Here is a 12,889-nt window from a genome sequence, read left to right on the forward strand (position 1 = left end):
GCCGGAGCCTCGCCTTCCCTTCCGCTCCTCCGCCGCAGCTCCGCCCTCCGGGATCGGGGCCCTTCCGCTTCGCGCGGAGCCCAATGGGTCTACTCTGAGCAGGGATCAGCTTCTCGTGGCGAGCATTTGTGCATAGGGTTTTTTTTGGGGGGGGGTTGCCCCTCCAGCAGATATCATGCACATGCAGCCCACTACCAAAACCAGCACCATTACTTTTGTGATTTGTCCCCACAAAACACTTCATCACAGTTTCCTCCTATCTATTCAAAGGGCCCCTGCTGCACAATACCAAATGTAAGAATTCGCTGATAAATCTCTGTACTGGCTCACTGGGAAAACTTCAGAAATTCCTATAGACCTGTGAGCTCAGCTCCTCAGCAGCCCCTCTGCCTGAGGGATAATCCCTGGCATCCTGATACCTGAGTGCCAGACAGGTAGCCATTCCAGAAATAACAAACCCAGATGAGGACAAAAGGGTGGGATGAACTTGGCTGGGAAAGAGGGAAATGTAAATATCTCTTTTGTTACACTCCATGGGTGTTTGGTGGAGGGCAAGGGGGACCATGGGGCAGGGTCCAGGATGCTCAGATTACGGCCACCAGACGTCCCCTTTCGTGATGTACCCGTGATGTATGAGTGATGTAGTTTGGGGGGCATGACATGGGGATTAGTAAAGGGACCCCTGACCATCAGGTCCAGTTGTGACTGACTCTGGGGTTGCAGTGCTCATCTCGCTTTACTGGCCGAGGGAGCCGGCGTACAGCTTCCGGGTCATGTGGCCAGCAGGACTAAGCTGCTTCTGGCGAACCAGAGCAGCGCATGGAAATGCCGCTTACCTTCCCGCCGGAGGGGTACCTATTTATCTACTTGCACTTTGATGTGCTTTTGAACTGCTAGATTGGCAGGAGCAGGGACTGAGCAACGGGAGCTCACCCCGTCACGAGGATTCGAACCGGCGACCTTCTGATAGGCAAGTCCTAAGCTCTGCGGTTTAGACCACAGCGCCACCTGCGTCCCTAAACATGGGGATTAGCAGCTAATAAAAGTGTTGGGGGCTCTTTTGTTTGGGGCTCCCATCTTGTTCCACCTGGGGGCAGGTGGGAGTCCTGTTGTGACAGCTTTCCATAAAGACCAAGCCGACTGGCTGCTGTTTTGCTCTGGTATTCCTGGCTGGTGTCCTGGTTTTTCGTCCAAGGGAGCCCTCAGATTTCTCCGTTAACAAGCCAAATATGATTATAATGGGAAGGAATCGTAGTTTGGAAGGGACCCCCCCAAAGGTCATTTAGCCCAACCCGCTGCAAGCGTAGGGGTCGCAGCTGAAGGATCCGCTTCGGCCGAGAGATGAACTCCCTGGAGGCACCCGGAGGGAGGGATCCATGTCTCCCCAGGGTGCAAGTCGCTTCTGCAAGGCGGGCGAAAGGGGGAGTCGGGTCGGGATGCGAAACACACTCGTTTTCAGGAAAGCCTCAGCTGGGAGAGGAGGGTCAAAAACCCCCAGGACGCCTTTGAACCCAGGGCTGCTCCCCTCCCTTCCTTTGCATTTCTTCCAAGGAGCTCACATCAAAAAGAGCAGATAACAGCAAAGGCTGCTAGGTTCCTAGCTGGGGCAATCAGAATAAGGGCCACTGACTGCTGATTCAGGACTTTAAATTGTGCTCTTATATCAAATTTCCTTTTCTGTGTATACTGTAATGTTTTACTGTTGCTATGGCCATTGGCTATTGCGAATGAAGTTTAGATAAATAGATAACTTATTTATTACGGTCGGAGACCAGCTTATAAAACACACTTGGGGGTTTTATCTTATCTCAGGCAGATCCCATCTTGTTTGAATCATGTTTGCCAGTATGAATGAGGCTTCTCCCTTCCAACACTCATGGAACAACCGTACTGCGGAACCGGCCAGAGGAGCAGGACCTCCTCTGAAATTATCCTTCTCATCTTCCTCTAAGGAGCTCAGGGAAGCTGTGGTGGTTGCATGAGATCAGGCATGTCCAAAGTCCATTTCGGGGGCCTAATCCGGCCCATCGGTTGGTTGAATCCGGGGTAAAATCCTAAAAAACCCTCAAGAACTTCAATCCTAAAAAAGAGGTCAACAACTTTGGTTGGCCCCCATGGCCCTTCATTTCATCACATCTGGCCCTCTGAAAAAAGCTTGGACGCCACGGCTTAGATATTCCCAGCCGGGACGCCTTCCTCCTCCTCCCCCTTTGCCCAAGGTGTCTTCATCACCATCTTCCATCTTCATCAGCTCAGGGGGGAGAAGAGGGGCTCCCCCCCGCCTTTGGACACCCTGAGTTGCGTGTTTTTAGGGACACCCCCTCCACTGAAAGTCGCTTGCAAAGTGTTCAAACTCCTGGTGGGACGATGGAAGGAATCACAACGAAAAACCCATTTTGTTGCTGTTCCTTTTCGGCGCCCCACAACCCGCCTCACCGAGAGAGCCCCCTGGAAGGCTGCTTTGGCAATGGGCGGCCCACCCTACGGGGGTGGGGGGGCCTTTGGAGAATGGGCCAGGGTGCTGCCAGGGCTTGGTTGCCACGGCAACTGCGGCCCACTACTCAGGCCAAAGCCTGAGCCCACTTTTGAGGGGTCTCCTGCCCTGGGTCTCCTGAGCAGCTGAGGCGAAGATGGGGCTGTCACGTGCTCCCCCCAAAGTGGGCACGGAGCTCCCAGCCCCCTCCTCAAATCCTTCCTCTCCAGGGAGACCCTCTCACTTCATCCCTTACATTGGTTCTCAACCTGCGGGTCCCCAGATGTTGTTGGACTACAGCTGCCATCATCCCTGAGCTCTGGCCTTGCTAGCTATAATAATATAATAATAATAATTTATTATTTGTACCCTGCCCATCTGGCCGGGTATCCCCAGCCACTCTGGGCGGCTTCCAACAAAGACCAAAAATACACTAAAATGTCACACATTAAAAGCTTCCCTAAAGAGGGCTGCCTTCAGATGTCTTCTAAATGTCTGGTAGTTATTTTTCTCTTTGACATCTGGTGGGTGGGTGTTCCACAGGGTGGGTGCCACCACCGAGAAGGCCCTCTGCCTGGTTCCCTGTAACTTGGCTTCTCGCAGGGAAGGCTGTTTAGGGCGGTCAGTGGTTCGAATCCCCGCGACGGGGTGAGCTCCCATTGCTCGGTTCCTGCTCTTGCCCACCTAGCAGTTCGAAACCACGTCAAAAGTGCAAGTAGATAAATAGGTACCCCTCCGGCGGTAGGATAAACGGCGTTTCCGTGCGCAGCTCTGGTTTGCCAGAAGCGGCTTAGTCCTGCTGGCCACATGACCCGGAAGCTGTACACCGGCTCCCTCGGCCAATAAAGCGAGAAGAGCGCCGCAACCCCAGAGTCGGCCACTACTGGACCTAACGGTCAGGGGTCCCTTGACCTTTATCTTAGGGCTTTCAAGGTCAGCACCAACACTTTAAATTGTGCTCGGAAAGTTAGGGGTGACGGGAGTTGTAGTTCAACAACATCTGGGGACCCATTGGTTGAGAAAGGCTGCAAGTTAGGACTCTTCATAACAGTCCATTACACCCACATTGAGCCCCCCCCCCCCCAGTTAGGGACCCACCTCCCATATCCTGCAGTCTGAACCTCAGTTGCCCAACATTCATTTCTGGCCCCCACCCTCTCACTGCAGTCCCAGTGCACCCCCAACCCTCTCCCCATTCAATCCAGGTCTGCCCCCCGCCCTCATTGTCAGGGATATTCCCTCACCTCAAGCAGATGCCCACCCAAAGACGCCCCCCAACAGGGGTCCCTCCCTGGCAGTCCACCCCCACCAGAACAACCCCTATAGAGCCCCCTCTCTCTTAGGGGCCTTATATCGCTTGTCCACCCCCCCCCCCACTTCACACTTGGAGCCAAAGGCATCGGATGGCAGGGGGGGGGGGTCTGTTTCTGTCCTTTCAGCCCTTTCAGTTTCCTCCGCTCCATTTTTTGGTGAAAGGAAAGAATCCGCACAGACAGGAGGTCAAATAATATTTTACTTTGCCCCCCACTTTTCTTAAAAAACAAAAAAACAAAAACCACAAACCTTTACCATCGGAAGGAAGAAAATAAAATTGGCTTTTAGCGGATTGAACAGCAAACAGTCTGGCATCTTTTTTTTTTTAACATATATATATCTATATATATATCTATATATAATCTTCTATGCCTCATCCACCTGTTACAGCAAGCGGGGGGGGGGGTGTTTGCGAGGGACTTGCAGCTGGAACCAGGGAGGCCCCCCCCCCAGGAATCTGCATGGCCCGGCCAGGTTGGGGTGGGGGTCAGGGTTGGGGGGTGGCAAGCCTGAGAACCAAGAGGGGTCGCCTGCCCTCTGCTCCAGCCCAAATGCCGCCTGCACCGTGGCAAAGCCAGACCGGCCGCGGGAGGAAAGGGCGACTGGGGAGGGGGGCAGATTGTCTTAGCACCAGCAGGCACCCCCTCCCCAAATAAAACAGCAGGAGGACTCTATTTGCAGGGCAGGAGGCTGGCCTGGGCGCCCCCACAGCCCAGCCCTTGCCCACCTCTCGCGAAGCGAGTGCCAGGGCGGAAGACAGCGATGCTTGTGGGGCGCAGGGCTGCCCTGAGAGTGTTTGGGGTGGGGGGCACGGTGGGGAGGCGGCCGTTGCCTGCCTGATCCCTTTGGGCTGCTGCTGTCGCTGTCATGCCCTGAGAGTTGCAGTGGTCTTTGCTGCCCCCCCACCACCACCCCAGTCTGGGCTACGGGGGTCGTGGGCCTTTCCGATCTTCTTCTAGATATCCGTCAGGGTATGGAGGCATATCTTTAAAAAAAAACCAACAACTTTCTCATATATTTACAATAACTCAATGCATATACATACATATTTATATCAAATAAGGTCTGGAAGCAGCTGGGAAATCTCTCTGGTGGGGGCCGGGGGGGTCTTCCTCACCGTGGAGAGAAAAACAAAAATAAACAAAATGGAAAAAAGTGCAATTATACAGAATATATTTCCAGCTTTCATGTACATTGGAAAAGCCAGTCTGTGGGGCGCATACGCAGGTGTGCATATGTATGCGATTGATTCAGCGGTTGGGGGGGGGGGAGCAAATGGAAGCTACCCCCTACCCAAAATGGAAGAGACATGCAGGCAGAGAGAGAGAAGCGGGGGCTCTCTCCACCTTAAGCCCCCCCCCAAAAAAACACACCCTCCGGGAGCTTGGCTGTCCCTCCTGGGAAGCCCCTGATGGGGAGAACTCCACAGATATTCTTTTTTCCCAGGGTTCAGATTAATCCAGCATGTGCTTCCCAGGAATTCCAGTTTTCCTTCTGCTCCATCGCAGGTCTTGCCGCTTTTCACGTTGGCTGCTACAGGACCCCCGCCCCTCCTCAGTTCAACCCAGAGACCCCCAAAGTGGGCAGGGAAGAGGAGGGGGCGGCGATCGGCCCGAGAGCGAGTCCGCCTGCTGCCTTCAGTCTGTCCAGTAGCAAAATGCCCCTTCCTAAAGGGTCACCTCCTGGGGGCTGTCTTCAGAAAGGGAGATCTGGCCTGGAAGGGAGAGAGAAGGGGAGGGTGCTTTAATAATAATAATAATAATAATAATAATAATAATAATAATAATAATAATTTATTTGTACCCCAGCCACTCTGGGCGTCTTCCAACAAAGATTAAAAATACATCAAAATGTCACACATTAAAAACTTCCCTGAACAGGGCTGCCTTCAGATGTTTTCTAAATGTCAGGTAGAGTGGTACCTTGGGTTAAGAACTTAATTCATTCTGGAGGTCCGTTCTTAACCTGAAACTGTTCTTAACCTGAAGCACCACTTTAGCTAATGGGGCCTCCTGCTGCCGCTGCACGATTTCTGTTCTCATCCTGAATCAAAGCTCTTAACCCGAGGTACTATTTCTGGGTTGGCAGAGTCTGTAACCTGAAGCGCATGTAACCTGAGGTACCACTGTAGTTGTTTATCTCTTTGACACCTGCTGGGAGGGTGTTCCACAGGGCAGGTGCCACCACCAAGAAGGCCCTCTGCCTGGTTCCCTGTAACTTGGCTTCTCGCAGGGAGGGAACCGCCAGAAGACCCTCGGAGCTGGACCTCAGTGTCCAGGCAGAACGATGGGGGTGGAGACGCTCCTTCAGGTCTACTGGACCGAGGCCATTTAGGGCTTTCAAGGTCAGCACCAACACTTTGAGGAGCCGCCAAGCCCAGCAGGAGTATCTCCCCCTCAGGCGGAGAGGGGTTGGGGAGCCCCCAATCTCCTGCAGGTAGAGAGAGGTGTCTGCAGCAAAAGAGGAGGGGGCAAAGAGGGGGCTTCTTACCCAACACAGATGCTGCCTCCGCCGGAGATTGTGGGGAGGGCTGAAGGTCCTCATCGCTGGTTCTGGAGACTCGGCAGCTGCCCGGCGGTGGTTGGCTCAGATCCGGCGGCACGCAGCCCACCGGCGTGGAGCTGTCTGTGGTAGAGCCGCCACTCAGGGATTGCAGCAGCTCCTGGTGGGCCTTCTCAACATCCTACGAGACCCCAAACAGAGAGAGGGGAAGGTGTAGCGTTCCCCAAACAAGGAAGGATTGGACTCTGATTAATAGAATACACACAAGGCTTGACCAGCAAGACTCTGGGAGGAGTGCGTATAATAATTCCTTGGCCCAGGTCGTTTTATTCACAAAACAACTTTTTACACAAGGGTTCGTAAGAACCAATCAGGTTTCCTCTGAGCATTTCAAAAACCCCACGTGGGACAAAGTTAAAGTTGAAACTACAAAGAAACTGTTTCTTACTTGAGCATGCATAGTAGTCCAGAGTAAATAAAAGAGGAATAAAAGGAGGAACGCTTTTAGGAAACCCCGGAGGTCATAAACAGGAGAGGAAGGATGGCAAGGAAAGAGTATTTACCATCTCCTTGTGAACTCTCTTCCTGGCCCTAAGATCTATCTAAAGATTAAACTACATCAAAGTAACCTACTATCTTTATGTACTGAGGATGCCTGAGGAAGCAACTGGCCTGTGTTTCAGAGAAAGCAAATGGCAGAGGCTTGTGGGATTTGACCAGAAATTATTGTCCATGAATCAAACCCAGTCAACGCAATGTTTTCATCACTGACACAATGGCTTGATGCTTTTTTACAATTCCTCATAGTAATCCCATCTGACCACTACTGACCACTCATAGTAATCCCATCTGACCACTAGAGGCCATTAGGGATGCCTGAGAAGAAGGGCTACTGGGCTTATTTGATTACGTGTTCCATGTCTTTCCCCCCATTAGGTCCTCAGCTGGGGCGGGGGCTCTTTTTCAGTCAAAGGGCGACATGACTAGCAAGGCTGGAGACCACCCTCTGTGCCCGCTTTGATTCTCTCCCCGTCCCAATGCACACAGCATTCATTCTCCCCGCCCAATTCAACCCATTGCCCTGCCTCTCACAACAGAGGCCACATGCAAGTGGCTGAAAGCTTTCCTGCTGGTGATAGGGCACCAAGGGTTTCCTTCTTGCCCCCCCAACCCCCCACCCCTCACCTTTAGCCTGGTGAGCTTCAGGGAAAGCTGCTCTATCGTCTGGAAGATGACGTCCACGTCCCGGACCACTTGGCTGGAGGGGGAGAGATCTGGGGCGGCTGGTGGGCCTTCCAAGTGGCCAAGCCAGCCTGCTGCCGGGCTCTCCTTGGCACGGTGCCACCGGTGGGGCGGCCTGGCGGCAGGAGGGGAGCTCTTTGGTGGGCTGGAAGGACGGGCTGGCTCCACGGGGCTGGGGCTGCTGGCGTCCGGCTGGCATTCCTCGGGACCCGCCGGCAAGCTCACGTAGAAGTAGTTCCCTGGGGGCAGGGAGGAGGGGAGCGTTAGTCGGAGGGAGACATGGAGGCGCAGAGCAGATGGGGGGGGGGAGAAAAGAGAGGGGGTGCCCACACTGGGGAAGAGGCATCATGGAGGACAGGCAGAGAACACCTGCTTTGCATGCAGAAGATCCCAGGTTCCATCCCTGGTAGTACAGGTGAAACTTGAAAAATTAGAATATTGTGGAAAAGTGCCTTTCTTTCACCAATTCAACTTCAAAGGTGAAACTAATATAGGGGATACTCGTGACATGCAAAGCGAGATATGTCAAGCCTTGATTTGTTCTACAGGTGAAACTCGAAAAATTAGAATATCATGGAAAAGTTCATTTATTTCCGTAATTCAACTTGAAAGGTGAAACTAATATAGGAGATAGACTCGTGACATGCAAAGCGAGATCTGTTAAGCCCTGATTTGTTATCATTGCAATGATCATGGCGTACAGCTTACGAAAACCCCAAATTAACAATCTCAGAAAATTAGAATATTCAAGGAAATCAGCAAAAGAAGGATTGCAAATCGAGCAAGATTAGACCTCTGAGAAGTAGAAGCATCTCTCTCTTTGCATGTCATGAGTCAATCTCCTTTATTAGTTTCGCCTTTTAAGTTGAATTACTGAAATAAATGAACTTTTCCACGATATTCTAATTTTTCGAGTTTCACCTGTAACTCCGAGTAAGTCCAGGAAAGATTCCCTGCCTGAAGCCATGGAGAAACACAGCGGTTCATGTGATCCGACACCTGACTCGGTGTAAGGCAGCTTCCTATTTAAATCACCCCCTCTGGACTGAAATCTTTGTTTTAGAGAAGGAGCTGCCACAATCTGACTGGAAGAGGACCTGCTTGGAGTGCAGAAGGTCCCTGGCCAACATTTCCAGGAAGAGTTGCAGGCTGTCTCAGTTCTGAAACCCTGGGGAGCCGCTGCTGCCAGCCAGTGTAGGCAACACTGCACTAGATGGATGCCACAGGTGTGCCTTGGCCAAGAATCATTCCCCCCCCCCATCCCATGGCAAAGGCCAGCGGGAAGAAGGTTGAAGGACCTTCCACACACACCAGCCCAGCCACAGGGCCCGTGTCTGACCTTGGAGGGATAGGGAGTGGGAGGGCAGGCTGCACTTGCAGAAATGGGGCTGGGGGGGAGGACAGAGGGTGGAATTGGGCTGGCGGGGCTTAGTGCGATCTGCCTTCGGAAGGATGTAAAAGAAGCGGAAAATAGCTATGATGTTCTGATGCTTTTATTGTTGTTAGCCGCCCTGAGCCCGGCTTCGGCTGGGGAGGGCGGGATATAAATAAAATTTATTATTATTATTATTTTGGCACACGCAACGTTGTGACACACAAATACCGAAGGAACAAAGGCGCCACTTCAATACTGGTAGTACAAAGAAAGTGTTGGGGATCCTGTCAGGCAGGGATTCATGGGGGGGGGGGAGTTTGGAGTGCTGGGGGCAAGTGAGGATTGGCTGGCGGTATGAATGTTGAATGATGGGCGTCAGTTGGGAGTATACCTGAAAGAGCGTCTCCACCCCCATCGTTCTGCCCAGACACTGAGGTCCAGATCCGAGGGCCTTCTGGCGGTTCCCTCACTGAGAGAAGGAAAGCTACATGGAACCAGGCAGAGGGCCTTCTTGGTGGTGGCGCCCTCCCTGTGGAACGCCCTCCCATCAGATGTCAAAGAGAAAAACAACTACCTGAAATTTAGAAGACATCTGAAAGCAGCCCTGTTCAGGGAACTTTTTAATGTGTGACATTTTGATGTATTTTTAATTTCTGTTGGAAACCGCCCAGAGTGGCTGGGGAGACCCAGCCAGATGGGCGGGGTACAAATAATAAATTGTTGTATTTCAAATATTTCATTTGCAGCCAGGTGTTGAGAGAGAGAGAGATATTTAGAGAGAGAGAGAGAGAGATTTAGAGAGAGAGAGAGAGAGAGAGAGAGAGAGAGAGGGAAAGCGCACTTGTCCGGCCAGACTGTGGTCCCACAAGGGGGTGAGCAGGGCCTACCTACACATTGCAGCCACCCCCGAGACACACGTACTGCCCCCAGGACCCCCCTCCATCTCCCCAAGCCCTTCCCGTCACCAGGCAGGGGTAGAAAGGATTTCTTTACCATCCGCATGAGCCGCGCCACCAGCCTGGCTGCCGTCTGTCAAAGGCAAAGCACCGTTAGTTCCCTCCACCTCTGCTGCGCAAGAGGAGACACCGGGGAGGGGGGAGAGGGGGGAGGGAGGAGAGAAGCGTGATCAAAACCTTGAATCACAGGAAGTGCCCATCACCCGACAGAGAACACCCGAGAGGAAGTGCCCAGATGGGAGGGCAGGGGAATAAGAGAAGCCTAGGAGTCAAGCGCATGCAGGCTAAAGCTAAGAGAGGTCTGAGCAAGAGCCAGCTGCACCCAGGAAGGAGAGGAGAAAGGAGGCCATGATCCGCAGGCCCCACGATCCTGGCCCCATCACCCTCTTGCGGCGTCTTCCTGCACGCTTGCAGGTTCCAGAGCAGGGAGGTTGGTTAGTCTGCAGCCTCTGAGGCTCCTGGCAGATGGATTTCCCCTCGTCTGCACTCGTACAGTGCCCAGGAGCTCCCTGGCTGTCCAAGATGGCACAAGCCGCCTCCGTCCTCCAAGCAATCCTAACAGGCCAGGAGATGGCGCAAGGGACAGGCTGGCAGTTCAGTGCCATGCTTGGCCCTGTCCTTCAGTCACAAATATTCATCCTGGACCTTGTTGCAGGAATTTATGTTGCAGGAATTTATGCAGCAGATCTCATGCACATGCAGCCCACTACCAAAATCAGCACCATCACTTTTGTGATTTGTCCCCACAAAACACTTCATCACAGTTTCTTCCTATCTGTTCAAAGCGCCTTTGCTGCACAATACCAAATTTAAGAATTCACTGATAAATGTTCCTATGTATTGGCTCACTGGGAAAACTTCAGAAATTCCTATAGACATGTGAGCTCAGCTGCTCAGCAGCCCCTCTGCCTGAGTGATAATCTCCCCAGCATCCTGATACCTGAGTGCCAGACACGTAGCCATTCCAGAAATAACAAACCCAGATGGAGACAAAAGGGTGTTATTAACTTGGATGAGAAACAGAGAAATGTAAAGATCTCTTTTGTTCCGCTTGATGGGTGTTTGGTGGAGGGCAAGGGGAACCATGGGGCAGGGTCCAGGATGCTCAGATTATGGCCACCAGGCCTCCCCTTTCACGATGTAACCGTGATGTCGGTTGGAGAGTGTAACATGGGGATTGGCAGCTAATAAAAGTTGGGATCTTCTTTTGTTCTGGACTTCCACTTTGCTTCATCTTGTTGCAGGTGGGAGTCCTGTCGCGACAGTCTTCAATCAAGACCAAGCCTACTGGCTGCTGTTTTGCTCTGGGATTCCTGGCTGGTGTCCTTGTTTTTTCGTCCAAGGGAGCCCTCACATTTCTCTGTTAACAACCTGCATCAGCTCTACCCCTGGCAGGGGAAACTCAGGGAAGACACCCCCCACCCCTCCCTTTGCCAGGCACACACGCACACCCTGGGGCAGGAGTCACAGACGTACCTTTCCGCACCACTTTGTAGCTGCTGCTGCTGCCGCTGTCCTGTCGGTCACTTTCTGCATCAGCCCCTTGGCCGGAGGAGGGCTCTGTCGTCCTCTCGTCTCCATGAGGCTCTGTCCCTTCCCCTTCCTCGGTGCTCTGAGAGCCTCCGGCCTCCGGCCCAGCACTGCTCCCCTCTGGATCCGCTGATGAAGATTCGGGCAGCTCCACCGCTGCGCTGCTCTCCACAGACGGCTCCTCCTGGCTGCCCGAGTCCTGACTGGCCAGCGCAGAGTCCCAAGGCTGGCCAGCCCCGACCACCGAAGGGGTGGGGGTCAGGTCCTCCTCAGGGTCAGCGTCCCGGCAGGGGAGGAAGCTGCGCAGGAGGAGATGGCGCAGGGTCTCAACTGCAAGGGGAAAGAGAAGGGAGGGAGGCTGTCGTTTAAATCCCACAGGTGGGCTGAAGCCGGCCTCTCCTTGGACCAGGGAGGGGGCCTTCGTCTTCCGCCACCATGTTCAAGGACCCTTTCTTTCTTTCTTTCTTTCTTTCTTTCTTTCTTTCTTTCTTTCTTTCTTTCTTTCTTTCTTTCATAATTTTTATTGAATGATTTTACGTTACAAAAAAAAAAAATTACAACCATACTACCACAAAATATAATTGAGAAATAAAAATTACATATATCAATATTTTTTTGTTATTTGTTATTTACCATCTTATTTCCTCCCAAACATTCCATGCAACACACACACAATAATAATAATAATGAAAATAAATATGTTCCCCCTTTTATCTTACAAAATCTTTTCTTCAATTCTGACTTCCTGTCAAGTCCCTTCGCATATGTTTTATCTTACAACTGAGTGAACACAAAACAAAAAACCTTTCTGTATAAATTTTCCAATACATTCACAAAACATAATAAATCCTTAATTGTTGCCCACCTCCTTTTAGTTCCTTTGTCACTGGAATGCTAGCACTGTTCTTGTATTTTTGAACGTATCTTCTATAACCATCCCATTTTCCCGCAAAGTTTTGCTTTGAGTTCCCTCTGAGTTCAGGGACCCTTTCAGGGCTGAGGGAATGCAGGATGGCCCAGGAGAAGCACAGTCGCAATGATACTCAAGGGGAGGGTTGGCATAAAACCCAGGACCCCCCCCCAAAAAAGCTGTTGATCTTTTTTATTTACAAAAACGTGTCTAAGATCCAGGATGAAGCGCTGCCTTTCACAAATCCCTCCCGGACATCAATTCCACCTTTGAAATCCAGGTATGTCCAGGAAAATCCAGATGTATGGTGTGATAGGAATTTTGAGGTCTTAGATATAGGTTAAATGTTCATAAGTGTACCAACCAAGCACATACATAGATCAGCACAGGAAGACCGACTTGGAACCATTTTTGATTCCCAAACTGTCCCAAACTGACCAAATGTTTTCTCTACAAAGTCAAAGGAAAATGGAAAAGCCTCCCCACTGTCTTTTCCCTCACAAATCCTGTCTGAAGGGTATGTCTGTGTTTGAATAGGGTGTGAGCCTGTGACCTGGCTCAGGAACTAAGTATTTATCATTACAAAA

At 51.7% G+C, this 12,889-nt stretch overlaps 1 protein-coding gene across 3 annotated transcripts in view; it reads right to left on the reverse strand.

Moving 5' to 3' along the window:
• Positions 1-3,968: 3,968 nt before the first annotated feature.
• ARHGEF11 (Rho guanine nucleotide exchange factor 11) overlaps positions 3,969-12,889 on the reverse strand; it is a 62,906-nt gene continuing 53,985 nt past the window's right edge. For all 3 annotated transcript variants that reach the window (XM_081891292.1, XM_081891294.1, XM_081891293.1), the window contains 5 exons: positions 11,339-11,722; positions 9,900-9,974; positions 7,475-7,770; positions 6,278-6,470; positions 3,969-5,501 (listed from right to left, as the gene is read on the reverse strand). In XM_081891292.1, the coding sequence (XP_081747418.1) occupies positions 5,455-5,501; positions 6,278-6,470; positions 7,475-7,770; positions 9,900-9,974; positions 11,339-11,722 (995 nt within the window). In that variant the 3' untranslated portion in view covers positions 3,969-5,454. The remainder of the gene's footprint in view (positions 5,502-6,277; positions 6,471-7,474; positions 7,771-9,899; positions 9,975-11,338; positions 11,723-12,889) is intronic.

Source organism: Podarcis melisellensis (genome assembly GCF_964234715.1).
Source record: "Podarcis melisellensis genome assembly, chromosome: 16".
Taxonomy (NCBI): domain Eukaryota; kingdom Metazoa; phylum Chordata; class Lepidosauria; order Squamata; family Lacertidae; genus Podarcis; species Podarcis melisellensis.